The sequence below is a fragment of the Gorilla gorilla genome, chromosome 7, assembly GCF_029281585.2.
Source record: "Gorilla gorilla gorilla isolate KB3781 chromosome 7, NHGRI_mGorGor1-v2.1_pri, whole genome shotgun sequence".
Taxonomy (NCBI): Eukaryota; Metazoa; Chordata; class Mammalia; order Primates; family Hominidae; genus Gorilla; species Gorilla gorilla.
In genome coordinates, this window is record NC_073231.2 from 9,005,752 (window position 1) to 9,030,683 (window position 24,932).

Sequence of the window (24,932 nt, forward strand, 5' to 3'; positions counted from 1 at the left end):
TTTACCAAAATTGACACCAGAAGAAAGAGACAATCTATATAGCCCTAAATCTAGAATATACATTGAATCTTTTATTTAAGATTCCTAAGAGAAAACTCCAGGAGCAGATTTTTCTGTCTTAAATTTTATCCAGAAATCACATCAAAATTACACACTTTTAGAAACAGAGGAAAAAACAGTTCTGCTCATTTTTTTTTATAACTTACCGTCTCCTTTACAGCAAAATCTTAAAAAGGCTACACAAAAGGTAATTACAGACAAAAGCACCTCATGTATACAGACACAAATCTTTTAAACGAACTACTGTAAGTCAAACCCAATAATATATTTGAAAAATCGAGTGTACCTTATGACCAAGTAGGCTGTATTCTAGAATGAGGAGTTGGATTAAAATTTCACAAAACTAATTCAATGTAACTGAACATATAAACAGAAAGAAAGGCAAAAATACCTCCATTTTACTTGATGCCAAAATCACATGAAAAAATTACATACTTATTCATAATAAAACCCTCAGCAAACTACTAATGATAGGAAGTATTCTCAAGTAGATAAAGAACATTTGTGAAAAATCTACAAGCAACATATTAGTCCAATTCTAGGCAGGAGACAAAATCTCCCATTAGGGAAATTCAATATGAAGAACAATTAATTTATAGAAGATTAAATGCAAAGAGGGGTAAAGAGAATTAAAAAAAAAAAAAAGAATGGCAGACATATTGACCTGACATTACCTGGAGGCTCAGGCAGAGTACTCAAAGAAGAAAAAGGCAAAAGAGGATGCTTGCCTGGCTGAGATTCAGAGCTGGGTGAGGAGGGAGCATTTAGTGGTCCACTGGGCAGCAAAAACGCATACTGAGGCTCAACACTCCACACAGTCCAGCAGGGAGTGCCAGCTAATGTCTGTGGGACCTTCTGGCGAGCTGCCCGATGGCGTGACAGCAAAACTATGGAGATGACTGTCACTGGACATCCTGCAGAATGCTGAGTGGCACACAATCAGAAGTAGAAATTAGTAAGAACGTCTCTTCTTCCTGCTGTGTCCATGCAGCACACTCTACTGAGAAAGCTTAACATAGTGGCAGCTGGCAAATGCGACATGTGTACAAGGTTTGGTTCCGGAATCACAAAGCAGAGGAAAGAAGACTAGGTTTGGAACTGAACGGCAATATGCTAATAACTGGTACAAAAGACACTGTGGATGATGATGACGGAATTCATTACATCCCACCTGTGTTCCTCACTTTTACCACTTTCGTGCACCATTGTACTGAAGGAGCTGGGCATTTCAATACAGCACCCAAAAGAAGAAGGCACAAAAGGGAAAGTTGAGCTGCCTCTCTTTGCAGATGACATGGTTGCCTCCATAAAAATTTCTCATGGAATCTCTAAACAACTACTAAAATCAATTGAATTTAGGAAGGTCATGGAATACAGATTAATATTTTAAAAATCAGTTAAATTCAAAGTTTTTTATATGTCACATGAAGTCAGGAAACACAAAAGAAAAAATATAAATTAGACTTTTTTAAGACTAAAAAATGTTGTTAAATATATACCATTAAAAGGATAAATGTTGGTGGAAGAAATTACCTATAACACATATTTCAGTCAAAGAACTCGAATCTGGAATATTTAGAAAGCTCTGATAACTCAAAGGGAAGACAAAAGTTACAGTAAAGAAGTTACAGTAAAGATGTGCAAAATATTTTAACAGATACTTCACCAAGGAAGATATTTGAATGATCAATAAGCACATAAAATACTAATATTATTGGTCATCAGGGAAATGCAAATTCACATCACCGTAAAATAACACTCTACACTCATTACAATGACGAAAACTAAAGGCTGAGTACACTAAATATAGGCAAAAACATAGAACAACTAAAATTCATCCCTCAGGTGGGAATTTAAAATGGGACTACCAGATTAGAAAACATTTTAGCCACTTCTTCAAAAGTTTAACATAAATCATACTACCCACCCATTCCACTCTTGAATGTTTGGCCACAGTAATTAAACTATTTTCCCCACAAAGACTTTTATGCAAACAATCAAAGGATCTTTATTTCCAATAGCTAAAAACTGGGGGGTGGGGGGGGGAACAAATGTCTATTAGAGTGATAAGCTAAATGTGGCATAGCTGTATATTGGAATTCTGCTTAATCATAAAAAATGTACCATTTTTATATGAAGAAATGTGGATGGATCTCAAAATCATTATTCTGAGTGAAAGAAGTTAGGCATATACAGATGTGTGTGTGTGTATATATATATTTCATATAATTTGGCATATATAATATTTCAGAAAAAGCAAACTAGTTCATAGTGACGGAAAACAGTTCAGTGGTTTGCTGGCAACAAAAGGTAGAACACAGGATGGACGACCGGGGTCACAAGAAAAGTTTTGTGGGTGATAGAAATATTTGTTAGCTTGATGGTGGTGGTGTTTCACGGTTGTATATAAATCTCATCCAATTTTACTTTTTCAATATATGCACTTTATTGGTTACTAAATATACCTTTAAATGTGAACAATTGTAACTAAAGGACTCATTCATCAACCTAGTATTCAAAATGACTATCTCTACTCTTGTGTAAAAAAATCTATTATGTATCCAAGGTAAATTGTGCTCTCAGTATACCAAAATTCTAATTTAGGAAACCAAAATAGCAGGTTTGCAGTAAAACTTGGCAAATCAACTACTGTTCCAAGAATGAGATGACCTTTATTTGTGTAAAGAGATTGATAACGTGCAAGTACACTTCTGGTAGATCAAACCATACCATTGCAACACAAGCTATAGTAGGGAAAGGGTTAGCTAGTCTATTGCAGAAGAATTCTTCAAGCTCTTGTCAAATATCTCCATTATGAAAAGAAAGTAACCGAAACCTAGAAAGACTCAACCTGTTTTGGGGTCAACTTCTTTGGATGCCTTTCCCAGTCCTCTCTGGAATTACCAGCATATGGCACTGACAAGGCTGCAGTTGTCAATCAACCTTCTAGATCAGAGGTTGCAAGCGCTGCTACACAGGTGCATTGCCTTTGGCCTGCACTGGATTTTAAACACGAGTGGATTTCACATTTGAAGATTCTTTGCTGCTAATGAACAATGGAAGATCCATGACATTGGACAAGGCTCACATTTTTGCCTGGCAACGGTGGGTCGGTGCCCAGCAGCAGCTGCTCTGTTTACATGGGGTGTGATTCTCAAGCTCACAAGAATGTATTTTACTATGGTCTGACACCTGCTGTGTTTCACTGATTGACACTCTCTTCCTGACTCCTGAGGGTATTCAACTTTGTGACCCTACTCAAGTCCAGAAAGTGACCCACACAGACCTCAGAGTCCACATCACACCCACCTTAGCCTTTCAAATTACATTCGTTTCCATTCGGGGTGGTGGGCAGAGAAGGCACTGGCATTCTTTTCTAAAATTAGTGTGCTCCTGGTAGAGAACAGCAGTTTTCATAACTTAACTCTTTGAATGGATGAGTTTATCATCACTTTATTCTTTATTCAATGTGCCTGTCGCTTATACCATAGAGATCATGAGAAAACGGGAAGAATGACAGTCACATTTTAAAACAAAGTGTTCCTTAATTGGATGGGTCAAACTAGGGTGCCACAGATGAGAAGAGAACCATGACGTGACCATACCAGGGAAAATACGAGGACGGGAATCTCGTACGGGAAGGAGATACAGAGAGCCACAGGCAGCCTCGTCTACACAGCACGTTCTCACCTTCTACTCTTTAAGCACAAGTCACCTGCTTGGAACGCCAGTTAATTTTCCTTTACTGGACATAGCTGAAAAGAGCGATGGAAGTTGAGGATGTCTTAAAAAGTCTCATTAGAGGGTCAAGTTTCAATGCAAAATGTAAATGATCCTTTCAACTTCCCCATGTAAGAAACATGCATTGCATTTTGAAGCAGTCATCTCTTTGAGAGTGCCTTATTTTAATGAGTCTACATTTATGAGCAGAATCATAGTAAATACTCTGAATTAATCCACCTTTGTAAAGCACATGTGTTCCACTTCCTCCCTACCTGAACCACCTCTAGTCCAAAGTAGGATTTCCCTGCCTCCCCTGGCTCTCCTGTATACACAAGCAAATACAAAGTCACAACATAGCCAGTGCATTTACATTTTAGAAATATTTAACCTAAAACAATGTGAAAACCCCTAAACCTAAGCAAGAAAATATAATGATTATGGTATCCGTATCATATTCAAGACAAGCTTGGTGTATATATATATTTGAGAAACAGTATCGTTCTGTCGCCCAGGTTGGAGTGTCGTGGTGTGATCTCAGCTCATTCCAATCTCTGCCTCCCAAGTTCAAGCTATTCTCATACTTGAGCCTCCCGAGTAGCAGGGACTACAGGTACATACCCCCATGCCTGGGTAATTGTTGTATTTTTGGTAGAGACGGGTTTTCACCATGTTGCCCAGGCTGGTCTCGAACTCCTGACCTCTAGTGATCTGCCCGCCTTGGTCTCCCAAAGTGTTGGGATTATAGGCATGAGCCACCATGCTTGGCCATCCTTGATATATTTTTCATGGGACTATAATGGACTTGTAAGAATTGACATTACAATCGGAGAAAAACTGCCATGAAAGGTTCATGTACAGACCGTGAGAAACTGAGACACTATCTCCTTTACAAAGCTATTTCAGGAAGTTTTCAGCAGGCCAAGGTTTTCTTTACCTCAATTTTCCTCTTTTGGCTGAGAGGACACAGCCTGCATGAAGCAATCCCTTGTGTTATTTCTGCTTCCTCTCTGATTCTCTCAAATTGAACATACACCCTGTTCATTGCAGGCGGCTGTTCCTTGAAGCTGGGAGCCAGCCACACCTTTTTTTTAAGTGCTACTGATTTCTAAAGGAAAAAGTAACAGATATTGGTTATAAAGTATATGGAAGGAAGTAGTAGCCCAACAATAGTAGTAACTCTGAACCTTCTGTTTGAGGGTTTAGTGTGAGATGGGTGAAACATTTGAGCTTGGGAAGTTGTGCTGAAAATCACGTTGAGAGAAAGTTGTCTGATCTTAAAGCGGTTGTAAGAAGGAGGTCAACAAGAGCTAGACTCAGGGCATGGAGCCAAGAAAATCCAATCAGGGTCAGGACCGCAGGGGGCAGGGTGTGGGAGGGCAGGGCGCCAGCTTGATTCTGAGGAAGAGCTCTGCAGTGGGCTTCACTCCACCTCTTGCAAAGACGTCTCCCCATCCTGAACTACCCTTCAGTTCAAGGATGCCCCAAAGAAAATATTTGAAGGCTTTATTCACTTAGATCTGAAAACCTGAAGCCCTGTGCAGAGTTCTGAATTCTGTTCTAGTTAATACTGCAGGTTCTAAGACATAAGCAAGAACGATATAAGCAAGAAGAAAATCGAGTGAAATATTTGCCTTTTTGATTCTTTATTATTTTTAGTACATTCAAATATAAACAAAGTGCATCAGATTTCTCTGCAAAGGGATAGGTGAGTAGCTGAGGGTATTTATTGTGGTAAAGCAAGTAATTGCTTCATACTCTAAGTAATATTATATTCCTTTTTTAAATTTTGGGAATTAAAAGCAAATAACTCACATATTTTGTATATAGCATTCATTCTCTTTGAACTTATTCAGTAAACAACTATACATTTCAATATTCCAACTAATATTATGCGATGAAAACTCACTTCTTTATTCTGAATGTTTAGCTACTCTTAGAGGTTGAAAGGATAAATCAGCAACAGACTTTGCTGTCCAGTCACTTAAAATGGGCAGGGTGGGGGAAAGAAGAAAAAGTAAATCTTAAACAGAAAAAAGTCACTCAGCTTCAAACTTGATCATCCACATAAAGCTCATTTAAAATTCTGAAAAATCTGGGAAATCTATTTATAGCTCCTTATTGCATATTAATATGGATGGTTACCCACTAAACTATTTCAACAAACTACTTCTGTGGATTTGATACCTGAAGAAAAAAGAATAGAAGTCAATTAATAATCTTACTGATTCTTGACACTTTCTTTTCTCAGAAGGGATTAAATAGAATAACTATTTCATTTCCTTTTGAAAGACAATGTAAAATAATTACTAAAGTGATTTCTTCATGAAATTTGATTATGTCTACTACTGTGGAAAACTCACTTCCTTCCTGACATGATGCCCAACATCACCTCCCATTCCTGGTCACTCCAGCTGCTCTGGGATGCCCCAGCCTCTGCTGGCTGCCTCTGCCCCCCCAAAAAAATAACAGTCGCTCCCCTCAGCCAGTTCCAGCGTACCTCTTTAAGCTTGGGCCTTGAACAGAAAAATAATGTAGGCAGACATAGGAATAGTATAGGAATAGTACAGACAATTCTAGATACTGCTATAAATCAAAGGTTTTCACCCTTGGCATTTCTGATACTGTATGGCAGACACTTCTTTGTCATGTGAGATATCCTGTGCACTGCAGGACATTGATCAGTATCTCTGGATTATACCTGACAGATTCTAAGAGCAACTATCTCCCCACTGTGACAATTAAAAAAAAAATGTCTCTAGATACTGCCACTGTGCCCTGGGACAAAAAATCACCGCCAGTGGAGAAAGCCTGATAGAAGCATATACATACACATATATTATATACCATATATATACTTCTATGTGTGTGTGTGTGTATGTGTGTGTGTATATACATATATATGTACACAGTACCAAATTTCAACTGAATGATTTTTAAAATTTTTCTTGCTGTTCTTTTTTAAAATTTTCTTGTAGTTCTAAAAGTGCATCTTATAAATTAAGGAAACTAATTCTTGGTCTTTCATACCTATTGTAAATATTTTAACTTAATTTGTCATTTGCCTTTTGAGTATTAAGTTTTAGGAAGTCCAGTTTTTCACTCATATATATATACTTCTATGTATGTGTGTGTGTACATATATATATATATACACACAGTATCAGTATATACACACACATAAAACCATACAGAGAGAGAGAGAGAGACATAGGATAGGCATAAACACAGATGTAATTCAGTGTAAGAATTTCAAGGACAGAGAACACACACAGGAAAAAGAAAATGTTAAAAAAAATGTTCTCCTCACACATGGCCTGCCAGGGCCACTAAAATGGCCTGCTTTTTCTGGATTAAGGCAGTATTTTTACCTTGGTTGAAATTACACTGACTGGTGGGAAGCCCTCTGAGAGCCTTCAGGTGAGTTAGATACCCCTCTACGAGCTTCCCACAGCCTCTACTGAAATCATTACAACGTGTTAAAATTATATCTAGATCAGGAATCTCTGAGCTCCCACCATCATCTAGAAATTCGTTGATGGTGTTTTACTATGAGTTTTTACACGCCTTTTATTAAAAGAGAATAAAACCTTGGAAGAAATTGGGCACTCTGATACTGTGTTTATTCTTAAATGAAACATATATGTGAGAGATCTTGTCAGATCCGCAAATAAAATGTCATTGTTTTTAATGGTAATTTGTATTGTAGAGATACTATAATTTCCTTAACTAGTGACAGTTATTGATAGTCTACATTTATATACTTAGACATCTTTGAATTTTCAAACATTATCAAAATGAAACAAAAAGCATTCCTTTACATATATTTTGTCATATTTGAATGTATATTTGTAGAATACATTCTTAGCTAGAATTTCTGAATGAAAAGTTTGTACTTTATTTTGAGAAAAATTTCAAAATATCTATACAAAAATGTTGCAGCAATTTAATATCCTACCAAGAAGACATGAAAACCTGTTTTCAATATCCTCAAAAACTCTGTTACTAAAATGTTAAGGTGTGCCCATTCAGAATGGCGAGCTATTATACTGCATTGTTTTACCTTGGTTCGAATATACTTCCTGGCACAAATGAATTGTATTTTGACTCCTTACGTATATTTTACCTGCTTTTCAATTGAAGGATTATTTAAAATTTTCTTGTAGCTCTAGAAGTGCATCTTACAAATTAAGAGAAACAATTCTTTGTCTTTCATACCTATTAGAAATATTTTAACTTGTCGTTTGACTTTTGAATGTTAAGTTTTAGGAAGTCCAATTTTTCATTCAGTTTTATATGTGATTTCTAAATTACGTGTCCTGCCTAGAAAGACACTTAGACAATATTTATCATTTTTATTTTCCATATTAATATTTACATTGGTGATCTAACATATTTATTTTGCTACAAACAGCAAAGACTAGATTTACTATTTTATAAAACAGGGTCAACATTCAGATTTTCACGACCAAATCAACAAAATATCTTTGTCTGCTAGTAATAGTGTCATGTTGCAAACTATGTGGCTGTCTGCTTGTTCTTCTGTTCCCTTTGTGTAAATCTGAATGCTTTTCCTTAGGCTGTAACTTTATAAGACGAATATCCCAGGAAGCTCCTTCTCTCTAGCCAACTGCAATATTTGAATACTTTTCCACACACCTGTATTTACAAATGCCTAAAATACTTCTCTGCCCATATTAGTATGGTTTTGCTGCTTTAAAAAAAAAGCCAAGATATGGAAGTTAAGCATCCGTTTTTAGCTACCGTGAAACACACCACCACAGCATGAGGAGGTAGTGGTCAGAATTCACATGCCTGTCAAAACTTCCTCATAGTATTGCAAACATAATTATTATCTCTCTTACATGTTTTCTTATTTTATCACAGAACTTCTAATTACTAGTCATTTTATCCTTTTTCTTAACAAATAAGAACATAGCAAATACACACACACACACACACACACACACACTCACAGTTGTTGTCAACTAAGGCTGCATATTAATATCACTTAGGGAAGGAGAGAATTAGGTATATCCATGATGAGACCCCAATCTCACCCTTGAATCTCTGAATTAATTGGTCTTCTCCTTGTCTCTAGACAACTGCAAATAGTCAAAAACAAAACAAAACAAAAACAAAAAACAAACAAAAAACAAAAACAAAAATACTCAAACTTAACCAATAATGATTGAGCTTACCTAGGGGTCACTAATTTAAAGCATATGTTGACAAGAGCAATTTGAAAGATACATTGAGGAAAATTACATTTTATTTCATCATCCTAAAATCTGTAGGTAGAATCGTGACAAAATCACATAATTATGGGAACATTACAGGTTTATCTGAGTGGACCGAACACCTCTGCTGTCCACCTCTGGTGCCCTCACTAAGGTACAACAACCTGTTGAACCAGGTTTCTAAGCAATGATGGGTTTCTGTGACCTGTCATCTGTGCTCCAGTTAAGAAGTCACCTTTGTGTGACAAGCTCTTCCACTGCTACTTCCCTGGAACTATCCAGGCCCTGGTTCTGGGATCCTCCCTCATCCTGTGCTGGTCATATTTGCTGGTCACTGTCCTAGTCCTGACTGCACGGCTGCCCCAGTGCCATCGATAAGAAGTCAAAACGTGTGGTGTTCATATGAGGCTGGCGTACCTATAAAAGCTTTGACAGTGGCTTCACCCTGTGATTATCAGAGTCTTAACCAGACATCAGTCACCAGCCAAGCTAAAAATAAAATGAAGTCCAGGTGCGGTGGCTCATGCCTGTAATCCCAGCACTTTGGGAGGCCGAGGCGGGTGGATCACGAGGTCAGGAGTTCGAGACCAGCCTGGCCAATATGGTGAAACCCTGTCTCAATTAAAAAATACAAAAATTAGCCAGGAGTGGTGTGGCATGTGCCTGTAGTCCCAGCTACTTGGGAGGCTGAGGCAGGAGAATCGCTGGAACCTGGGAGGCAGACGTTGCAGTGAGCTGAGATCCTGCCACCACACACTCCAGCCTGGGTGACAGAGCAAGACTCACTCTCAAAAAAATAAAATAAAATAAAATGATACCTTGTTTTTGTTTTTTGTTTTTTTTTTAAATCAGTCCATTGATCCGTGAATGGCTCCCTTAGGACCTTGTAGAAACTATGGAGACAGAAAAGCAGAATTTAGGCAATGCTAGGTCTCCAGTCTAATATGATCCTAATGTAATTGAGACCCTTTCTTTAGCCCCTATATAAGTTCTAAATATCACTAGATATATTTTATGTTAGGTAGGTTTTGTCATGGTGTGTAACCTAACTATCCACAATAAAATTGTTTTTAAAAACATTTAATGCATTCAAAAGCATTATTACTGTTTAAGAAAACTGGAAAACCTATTCTATTTTAACAACACTTATTCATGATTTTCTGATTTTAATGGCCCTATCACATTCACCTCTAACCTCTTCATTATCAGCATTGCAGAAAATTAGGGGTAATCTTGTTAAAGTTAGAAAGAGCGAGGAACTCGAGATAAATGCCAAAGCTATTTCCCTAGGCCTTGTATTTTACAATAATCATGAAATAATATATCCTGATTTTCTATATTGAGTGGTAAAATCTCCCTTCATAGATTCGCCTTTATTCACTTTCTGACTTTCTAAGGAGTTTCTCTTAGACCTTTGATATAATAATTGTATCACAGTTAGAAATAGATGTCAACCTCAATCGTTTCTGATTTGGGACAAGTAAATAAAACTTCAAATTTAGAAAACACGTACCAATTATCAGTCACCACATGGGATGGTTGACTCAAGTTCATTTAGGAGAGAGTTACATTAAGTCACGTTGGGTTCCGTGCACAGTGGCAGGGATGAGTTGCCCTGAATCAGGAATACTGTAATTCAAAATTGCCCCACGAACACTTATTGACGATGTGAAAGTCAAGATATCTTCCAGCACTTTGGGAGGCCAAGGTGGGCGGATCACCTGAGGTCAGGAGTTCTAGACCAGCCTGGCCAACATGGTGAAACCCTGTCTCTACTTAAAATACAAAAATTAGCCAGGTGCGGTGGTGCACACCTGTAATCCCAGCTACTCGAGAGGCTGAGACAGGAGAATTGCTTAAACCCGAGAGGCGGAGGTTGCAGTGAGCCAAGATCGTACCATTGCACTCCAGCCTGGGTGACAAGAGCAAAACTCCATCATGGGGGTAGGGGGGGCAGGGAAAAAGTCAAGACATTGGTAATCACAGGAGAAGACACATTCAGGGCACATTTCTTGGCCTCAGAGGATTATGTTCCATTAGACATCTGAATGTACAAAGATATACAAGCCCCGAGCCCCAATGGGAGGTAACTTCAGGGCAGGTGTGAGTTCAAAGGAGTACAGGCTTCCAATTGCAGTCGGTGGCCAGTGTTACAGGAGTTCATGCACACACAGAAAATGTATGTGGGTTGTTGTTTGGAATGCCTAGCGAAGATTTCCTGAAATAAATATAATGTGCACTGGGTTTTGAAAGACGCATACTATTCAGACCGGTAAAGGGAGAGGCCGGGAATAAGAGGACAACATTCTCTTGTAAGGTCAGGTCAAGGAGTAACCCACAGATCTGTGCAACTGAACAAGGATACTTTTCAGGGGACAAACGGGAGGGACTGAAGGCCAGAATGCAGTTTGGAGTCCGATCATGGAGTTTCTTGAATTTCAGGGTCATGGGTACTAGAACTGCTTATGTTGCTGGAGATAAAAGCCAGGGCTAGGACAGCAGCAGATGTGTCAGTGTTCACGAGAGGGGAGCCTGGGGCAGGAAAGGATCGTGCATTGGTCTATCTGAACGCTCAGGACAGCCTGTGCCAGGACAGGAGCCTTCATAGAAACATTTACTATGAGGATCAAAACAGGCGGTGGTTAATGGAAAGATGTTTTGTTTGTTTGTTTGTTTGTTTTTGATGGAGTTTCGCTCTGTCCCCCAGGCTGGAGTGCAGTGGTGCGATCTTGGCTCACTGCAAGCTCCGCCTCCCCAGTTCACACCATTCTCCTGCCTCAGCCTCCCAAGTAGTTGGGACTACAGGCGCCCACCACCACGCCCAGCTAATTTTTTTTTTGTATTTTTAGTAGAGATGGGGTTTCACTGTGTTAGCCAGGGTGGTCTCGATCTCCTGACCTCGTGATGCAACTGCCTCGGCCTCCCAAAGTGCTGGGATTACAGGTATGAGCCACCATGCCAGGCCTACTTCTTTTTTCTTTTCTTTTGTTTGAGATGAAGTCTACCTCTGTCACCCAGGCTGGAGTGCAGTGGCATGATCTGCACTCACTGCAACCTCCACTTCCCAGGTTCAAGTGATTCTCCTGCCCCAGCCTCCCGAGTAGCTGGACTTACAGATGCCTGCCACCATGTCCAGCTAATTTTTTTTGTATTTTTAGTGGAGACGGGGTTTCACCATATTGGCCAAGGCTGGTCTCAAACTCATGACCTCAGGCGATCCACCCGCCTTAGCCTCCCAAAGTGCTGGGATTACAGGCATGAGCCACCATGCCTAGCCGAAGAGATGTTAAAAAATAAGCATTTTGGGATTTGGTGACTGCATGGTTGGACCTTGGTGTAGACTGGGAAGCAAGAGGAAATGCAGAGTCAATAAAGTTCAGCTGTTTAAAACAGCAACCACCTGACAGCTCATTAAAAACAAAAAACAAACAAACAAAAAAAAACAATGAAGATATGCTTTAATTCTAAATAACGCAAAGATCAGATTTTTCATTTTGAATTTTGAGTCCAAATTTCTTCCTTGTGCTTACCAAGAGACGTCCCGTTTCAGCTCTCAATATCCACATCATTAAAATTTAGTTTATTAATGGGGGCACAAATCATATATGTATTGTTGGTGTGTTTGTACTAAAGAAATAATACAATATTATCATATAAAGGATATATTAATTTTTTAACTCTAAATATTTTTACATATGTAAATAATACTGTATTTCTGACTAATGTTCCAGTTACAATGTAAGCATCAATAATTCTAAAGTATATATTCTGTTTTGTCAGCTGGGGATTAAATCTGCCTCTTAAGTTTATTTAGGAAAAAAATATTACAGTGGTTATGTGAAAGAAATTTATTGATACTAAAAATGCTCAAGTTGTTTAACAGAAAAACTGTTTTTGTATTTTAGTTAATGCACGTTTTAAACTTCTAAAAATAGCTTTTGTGCAACAATAAAACAACAACACACCAAGACAGCTCTAAGTAATAACTTTTGTGACATCTCAGTTATCAGCAGCTCCTACATCAATCCTCCCACAAAAGAATCCGTCCTTTGAATTCTAGAGCTGCCTTAAGTGTTGCTAGTTAATTGCGTTTGAGAAATAAACAACCGTTTCAAGACATAATGTGAAACGAATAGCATTAGAGTGCTCCCTTTCCCGATTAATTAGAATTTGCTACTATTTATAACTACTTTCCCCATCAACTCAGCCTGAATGTTGAAAGAGAAAACACCTCCTCATGTGTTTTCCCTGACAACATACCCATTCCAATTTCACATCTCTATTTATTTCACATTTTGTAATAGTAGAGACCTGTAACACTCAGTAGTCATTGGGTGTTTTTCTATTTGTATTACAGTACTCTAAACGGTTCCCAAAGAAATCACTCTGCACCCCTCGAACGTCTCCTCAAAATGGCATTCTACGTATGCGGATAGGAGGAAGAAATATAAAATGGAATATCAAGATGAAAGCAACATCCTAACCCTAAGGACAAGAAACAAGTAGAAATATGACATATTTTTCTCTATTTCAAACAAAAAATTGGCGGTAACTGAGTGATTCATATGAACCCAAGTAGTCTCTTTCTTATCAACCTCCCTTGCTTCCTCTACTAAAGATAACCCAGCAAGTAAAAGAAAAAAACATTGTGTTGTACATACAACTCACAATAAAGCTCTCTGAGGCACAAGTATCAATTTATTTACTGTTCACTGAAACTCCAAAATGAAATATGTTTCCAATTGTTCTAACTTAATATTTCCGCTGTCGATCCTGTTATAATATTGAAGATGGTAAAAATGTTGTTTTATATTTATTAATATAAAATGATCATAATAGTACCATAAGACCATAAGAGATAATACATTATTGAAAGACATACCTGTCAGTCAAATTAATATTAAGACAGGTTTTCTACATATGGAAGAACTAGAGTAAATAAAAATATTGAGAGAAAGAAAATGGAAATATTTTTAAGAGTGCATATTCTTAACAAGCATTTTTTAATGGAAAGGTAAAGTCATAATTTTAACGTAGAGTCACACACATTGGCATTTGAATAAAATGGATTGTCTAATTCTTTTTTCTGTAACTCTGCAGTTTTTATTACAATTATAATACACTACTATACCCTAGTAGCATTAATAATTGAGAACAAAAAAAGTAACTAACTTTTAAAGAGCATAAATTATTGAAGAAAGCCTACATCAAATTAGCAAGTACTGTATATGTATATACTTTGTTCAAATACTAACACGTAAGACCATAAATGTAATAAAAGGAGAGAGGAAAGCTTACCTAACTGGTTCAGAAAAGAGACGGCCATTCCACAATGAATGAAAGGTAAACATGCTACTAAAAACAGATAATAGATATTGTAGATGACTCAGAAAAAAACTAGGTATTTGAAAATGGGTGAAAAAATGCAAATAAAATATATTTGAAAATATATTAATGAATATATTTTATATTTAACCTATTAGTTATGTAGCATATATTGACATATTATAAACTAGATGTACACACAAAATTGTGTTTTCTGTAGAGATTTTTTCTCATCCCATAAAATAATAAATGAAGCATATGATTTTTGTGTGTATTACTGTTGGCGTTAACATCAGTAATCTATATAAGTTCATCAATTTTGTTAGGAAAATCTCATTTCTTTGGAAGGGATATTCCTTCTTCCTTTGCCAAATTGAAAACAAAAAGTAGATACAGATGTACAGGTATAATTTTTTCTTGTTGATAATTGAAAAAATATAATTTAAAAATAATCCCAGGAAATGTTTTGCTTTCTTCATTGTAAAAACTATAGATCAAAAGAGAAAACGAATTATGAATAGATTGTACCATTATTGTCTAAACCACGAATTCTCCAAATAATGAAATAGTCCTGAATGTTGTTCCATCACCCACCTCCTATGTTCCTTTCACTGAATATATTCTCTGACAACATAAGGGTTCATTTTGCTCTGATTAGCTGAATTGTACTCAATAATTTATCTTTGTTCTTTTTCTGTCAAACTCACAGCTGCTTAAAAACAATGGTGTATTATAATTTTATTTAAATTACCTTGACAACTCTGTTTCACAGATCTTGAACAATATGATATCTATAAACAAAGTCAGTGATAACTTTCAATAAAAAGTTAAAATTTTAAGTATAGAAAAAGTATGCACAATTTGCCACAAGTTGATAGACTTCAAGTTTTCTGTATAGTAACTGTATTTTTCTTTTCTGGTAATGAGAGGTGAAGCCAGCTGGACTTCCTGCATTGAGTGGGGACTAGGAGAACTTTTCTGTCTTACAAGAGGATTGTAAAATGCACCAATCAGCACTCTGTAAAACACACCAATCAGCGCTCTGTAAAATGCACCAATCAGCACTCTATAAAACACACCAATCAGCAAGATCCTAAAAGTAGCCAATCACAGGGAGGATTGAAAAAAGGGCATTCCGATAGGACAGAAATGGAACATGGGAGGGGACAAATAAGGGCACAAAAGCAGCCCAATGGGTTGGTCTCCCTTTCTGTGCTGTGGAAACTTTGTTCGCTCTTCGCAATAAACCTTGCTACCACTAACTCTTTGTTTCCCTGCCATCTTTAAGAGCTGGAAAACTCACCCCAAAGGTCTGTGGCTTCATTCTTGAAGTCAGCGAGGCCACGAACCCACCGGAAGGAACCAACTCCGCACACAATCATAAAATTTAAATATTCCAACTAGATTTCAGAATCTGTGTATTCAAACAGTGCTAACTGAACTATAATATAAAAAGTTGATACCTTACCTCACTTTTAAATTCCCTTGTTGAGGCTGTCCATCGTAAACTGATAAGATATCAAAATCTTCTTCAAGAGCAAAGGTATGGAAGGACAACTGTATCCTATTGCGCTCGCCCGTGATGATGATCCAGGTGCAGTTGGCATAGTTCGGATACCCGTGAGGAAACCCTGGGCTCTCAATAGTGCCATTGGGACCCTGGACTAAGCCTCCACAGTTCTGACCTGGAAGAGAAAACACACACAAAGAAGCATATTATTCTGGCCATCTTTAATCTGTGATTTAAAAAATTTCTAAACACTTTAGCCAATTTTTATAACATTTTATAATTCTTGCACAAATATTGAAGGATAAATTAAGTGTTCTGCAGTGCTGAAAGATAGAGGACAACAACAAATTAAAAGGAAAGAAAATATGCAACATTTTGTAACTAATATTAGAAGTTTAGGGAAATTCTTTTTCCTGTCACTTTAAAATACAGCCTCATCAATATCAAATTTCAATTCATGGGGGAACAAATTTGGTGCTAACTATCTACATAGTATCATGCTTAAAACACTCCACCCTAAATTCTTTGTTGGTGGAAACTAAGTTACAGAAAAATAAACATTATAAAACTCTATACATACACACCTGGTCACCTAGCCACATAACTGCAATATGTGGTAATAAGAATAGTTAGAAAAAAACAAGCTCAACACGCCAGTGATTGATCGGTGCCTGTGCTGGCAAATGTCTTACTGGGCAGAAGAATAACACATGCATAAAGGAAGCTTATCAAGTTGAAAATAAAAGACATAAAACAAGGTAAGTTAAATGACGCTAAAATGAAAGAGCAGCTCAGCAAAACGAGGACTGTAACAACATCCTCACTATTGATGTCTACCCGTTCACACAGGCAGGACTTAGGAGATGGAGAAGAAAGGAAGGTGTACCACAAAATGAAGGGACCAAGTAAAGAAAAGGCTCAGAGTTCGAAAGAGCAGTAAGTAAGCAGTAAGTGATTTAGCTTAGTCCCTAAGCAGGACTGCGGGACATCTCACGTTTTACTCAGCCCTCCCTTAAGAACTTCCCTTTGGCAGGTGGAATTGGGATTACCCTGAGGGTTTAGGATTGACATGACAATGGGAAATGATGAGGGCTGAAGGGCAATTGAGTGCCACAAAGCCACCTTCAAGCCACTGAGCAGTGTCTGAGGAACTGATTTCATTCTGCCTCTGCCTCTGAAGATTTTGTGTTATTGATTCTAACAAAGCACTTCTCAGGTGACTCCCAGACTTCTGGAGTAGTTCGAAAGAACAGAACCCTTGAGTAAATTGTAGGCCCCAGGCTTCCTGCAAGAACCAAGCGCTGAAAGAACAGCTCTGGGAGATTAGTAACAGCTGCACACCTGACCCACCTATTCCATTTTTACCACTAGACAAACCGAAATGCCTGCCTTCTCAGCCTCACCGATGCATTTCATTTCCACTACTCCTGATCTTCATCCACCTACTTTGCAGGGTGATTCCCTACTTGCCTGTTTCAGCCCTTCCCCTTCCCATGTTACTTCCCACATACAAGCTCTCCGTGCCATGCTAATTTGGTCCCTGTGGTTGTTAATTTTTTTTTTTTTTTTTTTTTTTTTTTGGTCTGTTCGGTTACCTGTAACAGTCTGCCTGTGATGGCCATGCCTGGGCCAATCCAACTGAAGCAAGAGGAGCCAAAGCTGAAAACGGGGCAGACAGATCGTTGGAAGTGCGCTGTCATAAACACACTCTACTCATGTACCCTGTAAATATTACTATCCTGTAAGGGAACAGGATAACCCTCTCAAACCCTTCCAACATTTCGTTTGTCTGAGGTTAGTTGTAAAGTAGCTCGCAAAAACTGTCTGTGTTTCTTACCTTCTTAATATGCCCATTTCCCACTAAAGTGCTTTCAATGTATTTAAATGTTTTGACACTAAAAATATTGAGAAAGTTTTGAAGGGACCTGGGTGTACTCAGATTGTGGCATGTAGTGTAACTACTTGAATACAAGTATTATCTCAGCTTTTATTGTTAAAGTACAAACAGAAAATTATTTTCAACTACATTTTATACTTAAAAAGTATTTTACAACAGTAGACCTCAGTGAGCTCAAATCATTCACAGTAATATTATCAAATGCTTGTGGGAGTTGGCAAAATCTTAATAAAAAGATTTAATGAAAGGGATTTATGAGTTTAAAACCAGAGAACTAATAAAAAGCCCATTTTCCACTAAATTTAAGTCTAATAATAACACTGTAACAAGTAAATATTAAAGCTGTGGGGTTTTGAAAGGTTTTTAAAGAAAATAGCTTGTCTGTTTTACCAGTAATTCTTGCTTAACAGTAAATCAAAAAAAGGGAAGACTTGATTATAAATTGGAAAAAAGAAAAATCAGTTCAACAGAAAAACGTCAACTGGAAAGTAGTTACTATTATCGACCCATTAGGTTGAATCAGATTAACAGATATTAAGATTTCCTCAAGGAATAACATTTAGGCTGCATTCAGGGTACTAATGAGTACAGTGCATGTTGCTGAATGAGTCACATTTGATCCATTCATTGACATTCCGTAGCACCGGTTAGAAATTTTGGCAACTGCTCAAAAGTTCTTAGTAGAATGAATATCATCGTTGGCTGTCCAGTGCAAACAACCAAGAAGTTTTTAAAGTATCAATGCCTAAGATAGAATCGGATGTATTTGGTCTGCAACTTAATACTGCATCTTATTATAAAGCCACCTTAATTAAAGCAGTGTTTGATTGGTGTAAGCCTAGATAAATAGCCAGTGGAACAGAATAGAAAGCCATAAAATCCACAAAGATATAGAATCTAGATTTAAAGCTAATATGGTAGTCCTCTTTTCTCTTGGATCTTATACTCTAATGGGCCCTTGCCTACTATAGAGTATGCACAAATATTCTATACATGTTTTCTTTTTCAACGATGTACGTCTAAGCTTGATGTAAATGATATCCTTAAGTACAGCTTCAAACAAGTGGATTATTTTAACTGAATATTCTTAATGGACAAACTTTTAAATGCTGCAAACATAAGCATATTTCAACATATTGTTTAACATGCATCCCTTGTAAGTACCTTTGTAATTTGTATTTCTTCAGGGCAATAAAATAATCGGCAGTTTCTGTGATAATTGTAATGTGTTAGTTAAAATTAAGATGTTATTTTACAGGGATTGAAACCTTAATTATTGCTAAAAAAAAAAAAAAGTCTAATGGTCTTCTTCCTCCATAAACTGACACTGGAAGTCACCTTGAAATAAAATATCAATATCAATGGCAATATCAATGGTAAAAAAGAAGTATATATGTATGTGTATGTTTTTCCTAGTGATACTGAAGTTTGATTTCAATTTCAATTTTGATTTCAATTTCACATATATATATATATGAACACACTCTGTGATGTATATTTTGGTATGCATGCAATTACACATATACCAAAATACACATCTGTAATTGCATGGATACCAAAATACACATCACAGAGAAACACACATGCAACATTGTGCATACAGATGTTTTTGGTGCTATAATTCAAACAAACTTCCAAGAGAAAACCTGAACACATGCCATAATTTTAGGCAACTGGAATGTAAGTCATCTGGCACTGAAATAATAACATACAAAACATCTGGCTCCTATCTAAAGTAATCAGCAGAATGTTAGATATAGAAGAATCAGAGTTAATTTTTTTGCAGATTTCTACTCCTTAGATAAGTCCTTAATACCACAACCTTACATACACAGAGTTAACTTCAGTCATTTTCAAATTCTGTCTTATGCTGTTGGACTGAGGTTCTGTTTTCAAACTGCATTTTCACATATACTCTTTGTTGACCTTCTAAGCAGCCACACATCATGATTTTACAAAGATGGAAGAACAAGTGAAAATGAAGTAAGTTGTCCAAAGTCTTCCGGGAATGAATCAAGGTCTTCTGACACCAAAGCCTGGAGCCGTCCCACCAAACCCGGTTACATCTCCACGAACAAACACAGCAGACAACCCAGTACATTCCAGACCTCAAGTATGGTGATCAAATCATAACATATATCACAACAAATACCTTACATCACAAAATAAAATGATGAGTAAATACAGACATTTGGAAAATCTAGATATGTAGGGCCTCTAACTTCTGCCGTTCTTTAAAACTAATCAATGGCCATTGAAGGGAAAAAAATTGAAAGTATTAAGTAGCATTTAGAAACATAAACATCACTCATAGTCTTATTTCCAAAGATAATTATTGCTAACATTTTGCTGAACACTTTTCTCATCTACAGTTAATGTTGCCATACTACCTGGTATGCAAGATGTGAACAATTTGGATTTCGATTAAATTCATGCCAGTCCTGCAGGAACCAGTAAGAACTGACCTATGAAGTGTCTTGCTTTGGAGGTGACCTGGTCAGCCTATAGGTGCTACTCTCTATCCTGTGAAGGTCCAGGTCTGCAAGACAGGCAAGTGCTTGGCAAGGAGCCTACAGGACGACTTGCCCTGGGCCCCGGTGAGCCATGGAGTTGATGGTTGGTTATATAGCAGTGCCCCTCTTGGAGGCCGGAAAACACATTCCAGTAAACGCAGGGCTCACTGTGTCCTATGACAATTTTCTACTTTGAAAGCCTGTCTCAAAAACACCCAGCTTAGAAAATGGCCCCGTGCCCTCATCATTTCTGAGATGAACTAACCCGTCCACTCTCAACACCCCCCATAGTCGGTTGGCTCCTCTCCCAGGCTCTTGCTCTGTAATTTGTGCTGCTGTATAGCAGTGGCACATACTTTTCCTAGAAGGTAACAGCTGAGATGATTCATCTGTGATCCAAACTGATACACTGTGAGCATTTGAGGAGTGAAGGTATCATAAACAAACACCTTCCTAGATTCCACACCTGGATGAAACTGTGCTGTTTCTCTCAATCCTGGGCTGGGTGGGCATTCTCAGAAAATAGTAGAGGTGGACATAATATTTAAAAACTTGTGTGCCAAATATGTTGTACTACCTCATTCAATTCACGCACAGCCTTTGAAGTGGGGTGTGGCTTAGCCTTTGCTTTGCTAGCTGTGAAAATAATTACTTGGATAATGCTTTATGATGAGGGAATGGTTTTGCTATTCAAAACCTCCGTCTGAGAGCAAATGTTTGGACATCAGAGATATTTTGATATGTAATTGGGTTTAGGGACTTAGAAAGATGTGGACTATACTGTCCTGTATGTGGAGACAGCCATGCAGGGAAATGATACTCTGTAGCAAATTCTACAAACGAGGAAACGAGTCATTTGAGAAATGATGGACAGGGCTGCGGAGGAACAGTCTGGAGATGAAAAGACTTGGGAATGTATAATTGTCTCCAACTCTGGGGCCTGATATCATTTGAAAGTGTATATAGATTTGTGTGTAAATAGAGTCCAGGCAGAAGCCATATTATCATCTGAACAGTATGTCTCATTGGAGATAAACATCAAAAACAGCCTTTGTGGTTTTTATCCCGTTTGCAACAAGCCCAGATCACCACACTGGCTCATTTTTAAAACAACATCATTGGTGGAAAAATAAACCTTACATATTTATTACACTCAGGGGCAGTGTCGATCCTTTTACTACATCTATTTTGTGAAAATGACAATTTATGGTTTTCATGTCTATATAAATTACTGTGCAAATGAGAACTTGATTACTTTCTGACAGGCAGATTTTTGACCTCCAAAGCATCTTTCATTTTTGACATTTTTGTGGTCAAATTATATTGTACACCTGTCGGCTTTTCTGCAAGACTAAACATTGCCTTACTCCTACCGGATGTAGCTATCAAGCAACTCTCAAGTAAAAAACATAAAATAAATAAAAAATAAAATAATATAAAATAAAATGGTCCATTGTGATTTTCAGTGAATTTTTTTCTTTAAGAGCTAAGGAGTACGACAGACTTCTAAGTGGCTCTGGAATTTGAAATAGTGAGAGGCCTCAGATTTCAATGAAGGAAGTGGAAGATTCCCTGATCAGATAAGCGCTGTTTGAAACGGTAAACAAATCAAATATGCATTAAATTCTGCATTATCTTCTATAGCTTCATGGGTTATTCCAGGGTCTGCATTATGGGGAAAATAATTAATTGTGGAAGGACCATGATTTAAAGTGCCGTTCCGGGGACTTCGATTAAGGGTTTTCAAAATTAAAGTCTTCAGGCATTTTGCAGGAACACCATGCCCTGTAGGAGGCTTTGAAAGCGTGATGATTCTCAGATCACCTGGAGCGACTGACATCAGCCACTCTCGCTCAGCGCCCTAGGGTACTTGGTTGGGTTTTACTCCCAAACACCTATGGGAGATAACTCACTACATGAGCAAAGAAGAAAAGTAAAAATGCCAGAGGCAGCCTGCCTGAAACAGAGCCAACGAATCGGGTTTCTCACTGTGGAATCTTTGCCCATGAGCAAGGCCTTGAAGGGAGCTCTTACACTGAAAATGAACCAGGAGTACCCGGTTTGTATCACTCCAAAAGGAAAAGGGAGGTTTTCACTGGTCAGTGTCACTTCTTTCTCTTCCTTGAACACACCACGCTTGTTCCCACCCCAGACCCTTTGCACATCTGGGTCCAGCTACCCGAAATGAGCTTTGCCCAGATTTTTTCATTGAGACCTCATGCATATCTCAATACAGTATACTCTTTCCAGACACTCATATCTCAATCAGCAACACTCTTCCAACATTACATGCTACCCTTTGCCCTATTTTTTTTGAGACAGAGTCTCTCTCTGTCACCAGGCTAGAGTGCAGTGGTGCTATCTTAGCTCACTGCAGCCTCCACCTCCCAAGTTCAAGTGATCCTCCCACCTCAACCTCCAGAGTCGCTGGGATTACAGGCATGCACCACCACACCTGACTAATATTTCTATTTTTAGTAGAGACAGGGTTGTTCACCATGTTGGCCAGGCTGGTCACGAACCTCTGACCTCAGGTGATGGGCTCGCCTCAGCCACCCAAAGTACTGGAATTACAGGTGTGAGCCACCATGCCTGGCCCCTACACTATTTTATTCCCTTATAGCATTTGTAACTTTGTGAAATATCCTATTTACTTGCTTACTCATTGATGATCTCTTTGTACACTAAAATGTAAACCTTCCAAGAGTGAAGATAATGATTGGCTTGTTTATATGCCCATTTCTAGAATAGTGTCTGCTACTTGACATTCAATTGTTGAAGCCTGTGGGTGAGTTTGAGTGCATGTGTGGGAAGTAGAGGTGGTCGGACAAATTAAATCTCTCCACACACTCATAGGGAAGCAGGGAAAGTAGTGGTACTTGAAAGAACTACAAATCTATATTCTGGTTAGTGATTACTTAAAACATTAGGATGCAGGTGATATTTTAATTCCAAAAGCAGAGTTGCTATTCTCTCAATCCTGTTAAACAGCCTGATTGTCAAAAGCTCCTTAAATACTCCCTGCTTTATGGGAAGCTAATTTTTCTCCTACACGCTGTTCCTATGGACTTTGGCATCTCTGCTTTTTCCTTCTAGACAGGGGTCATCATTCCAGGCAAGGCAAGGCTGCCATGAGTCAGAACTGGAACCTCATGGATATGATGTCAATGTTGTTCCCTTTGCTATTTCCCCCAGGGGAGGTAGCTTTAGTTAACTCCAGCAATGTAATGTTTTCACCTACTAAGAAACTGTTGCATTAATGGTAATAAAGTCATTCAATGTGTACCCACTCTGAAAAGACACATTGCCAAGACAGCAGGCGTAGTGCAGGGGCACAAAAAAAAAAAAAAAAAAAAAAAGCAAGCAAAGCACTGGGCGCTTCGGATCAAACAAATCTAAAACGTGATTAATTTCCTGCATGGAGCATTAAGCCTTGAACATGTTGCCTCATGGATATGAGCCCCAGTTCCCACAGGTGCGGGATGACGAGGCTGCCCATTTTGCAAAGTAATTGTAGACTGGCGAAAAGGGATGTCGAAGGTAGGAAGCAGGGGTAGACACGGGAAAGAAAAAAGATGATTATTGTCATTTTTACAAAGGAATTTTTAGCTAGAGGGCCTCCTCATTGCAAGAGAATTTTACGTGAAAGATGATGAGTGGGATTTGCCCTGTGCCTGCCTTTATCCTGTTGTCCTTTAGATTCCGGGACACATCACTTTTAACAGGGAGGCTTCATGGCACCCCACGCCTGCATGTGCTCCTCCGCTCACAACATTGTACTTAAAATATGAGGATTTCTAGGCCATGTAACACTACTTTAGAGATTCTGAGTGATAAAGTCGGTTATATTCCTCAGCCAATCAAATCAAAAACAACAAGCACTGTTTTATTCATGATTCCCAGATCTCACATCGATGTTTTGGAAATAAACGATTTTTTTGCCTTTAACAGGTGAGAATCTAAACCTGAGTCTTCGCTTCAGAGACTTCAAGTTTATATTTCAATAATGCAAGTTATTCTGAAGGCAATGCTACTTTTCTTATAGAAACATAGCACCCATTGCCAGTGGAGAGAATTCTCTTCCTCTATACATGGTAGAACTAATCTTTTTATTACATTTATTTTTTCTTAGAACTAGTAATTCGTTGTATGTCAGGTATTTATTTATCTCTTAATGAAACTCCCAGTGATGGCACATCATCTTGGGTCAGTAGGATTGAGTTGTTCCCTGCATTTGAAATCGTGCTATGTATTACTCTTGCTTTAAAACGGGAGAAGCCAGAAGCTCCAGTGTCTCAAGGCTGTGGCAGTGAATGAATGTAGTAAAATGTTTCCCTAAGTAGTGCATTTAAACTCTGAGATGTAAATTGATGTAGTTTAATTGGGATACTATAGGATGGATTCAGCATTACTCACTAAAAAAGGTGTAAAACTACCAGTTGCCTGATTCCTGGGTGTTCGCATACACAAATTCTTTCTGTGTAGATGTATGAGTGCCATAGTTGTCTTTCCTCAACAATGAAGAATGATTTCTGGGTCAACAAGGCATATTTTAAAATTGTAATACCATGCTCTATTTTAATGCTTAGTAGAGTTCACCTCCAAAGAGAAATTGAAATGTTAAAAAGTCATACTAAAACCCCTAGATCTATGATTATGCCTGAAGC

The 24,932-nt window shown here is 38.0% G+C and overlaps 1 protein-coding gene across 2 annotated transcripts in view; it reads right to left on the reverse strand.

The window, feature by feature from the left end:
* CSMD1 (CUB and Sushi multiple domains 1) overlaps positions 1-24,932 on the reverse strand; it is a 2,071,408-nt gene that overhangs the window by 1,707,173 nt on the left and 339,303 nt on the right. For both annotated transcript variants that reach the window (XM_055349528.2, XM_055349527.2), the window contains exon 2: positions 15,814-16,030. In XM_055349528.2, the coding sequence (XP_055205503.2) occupies positions 15,814-16,030 (217 nt within the window). The remainder of the gene's footprint in view (positions 1-15,813; positions 16,031-24,932) is intronic.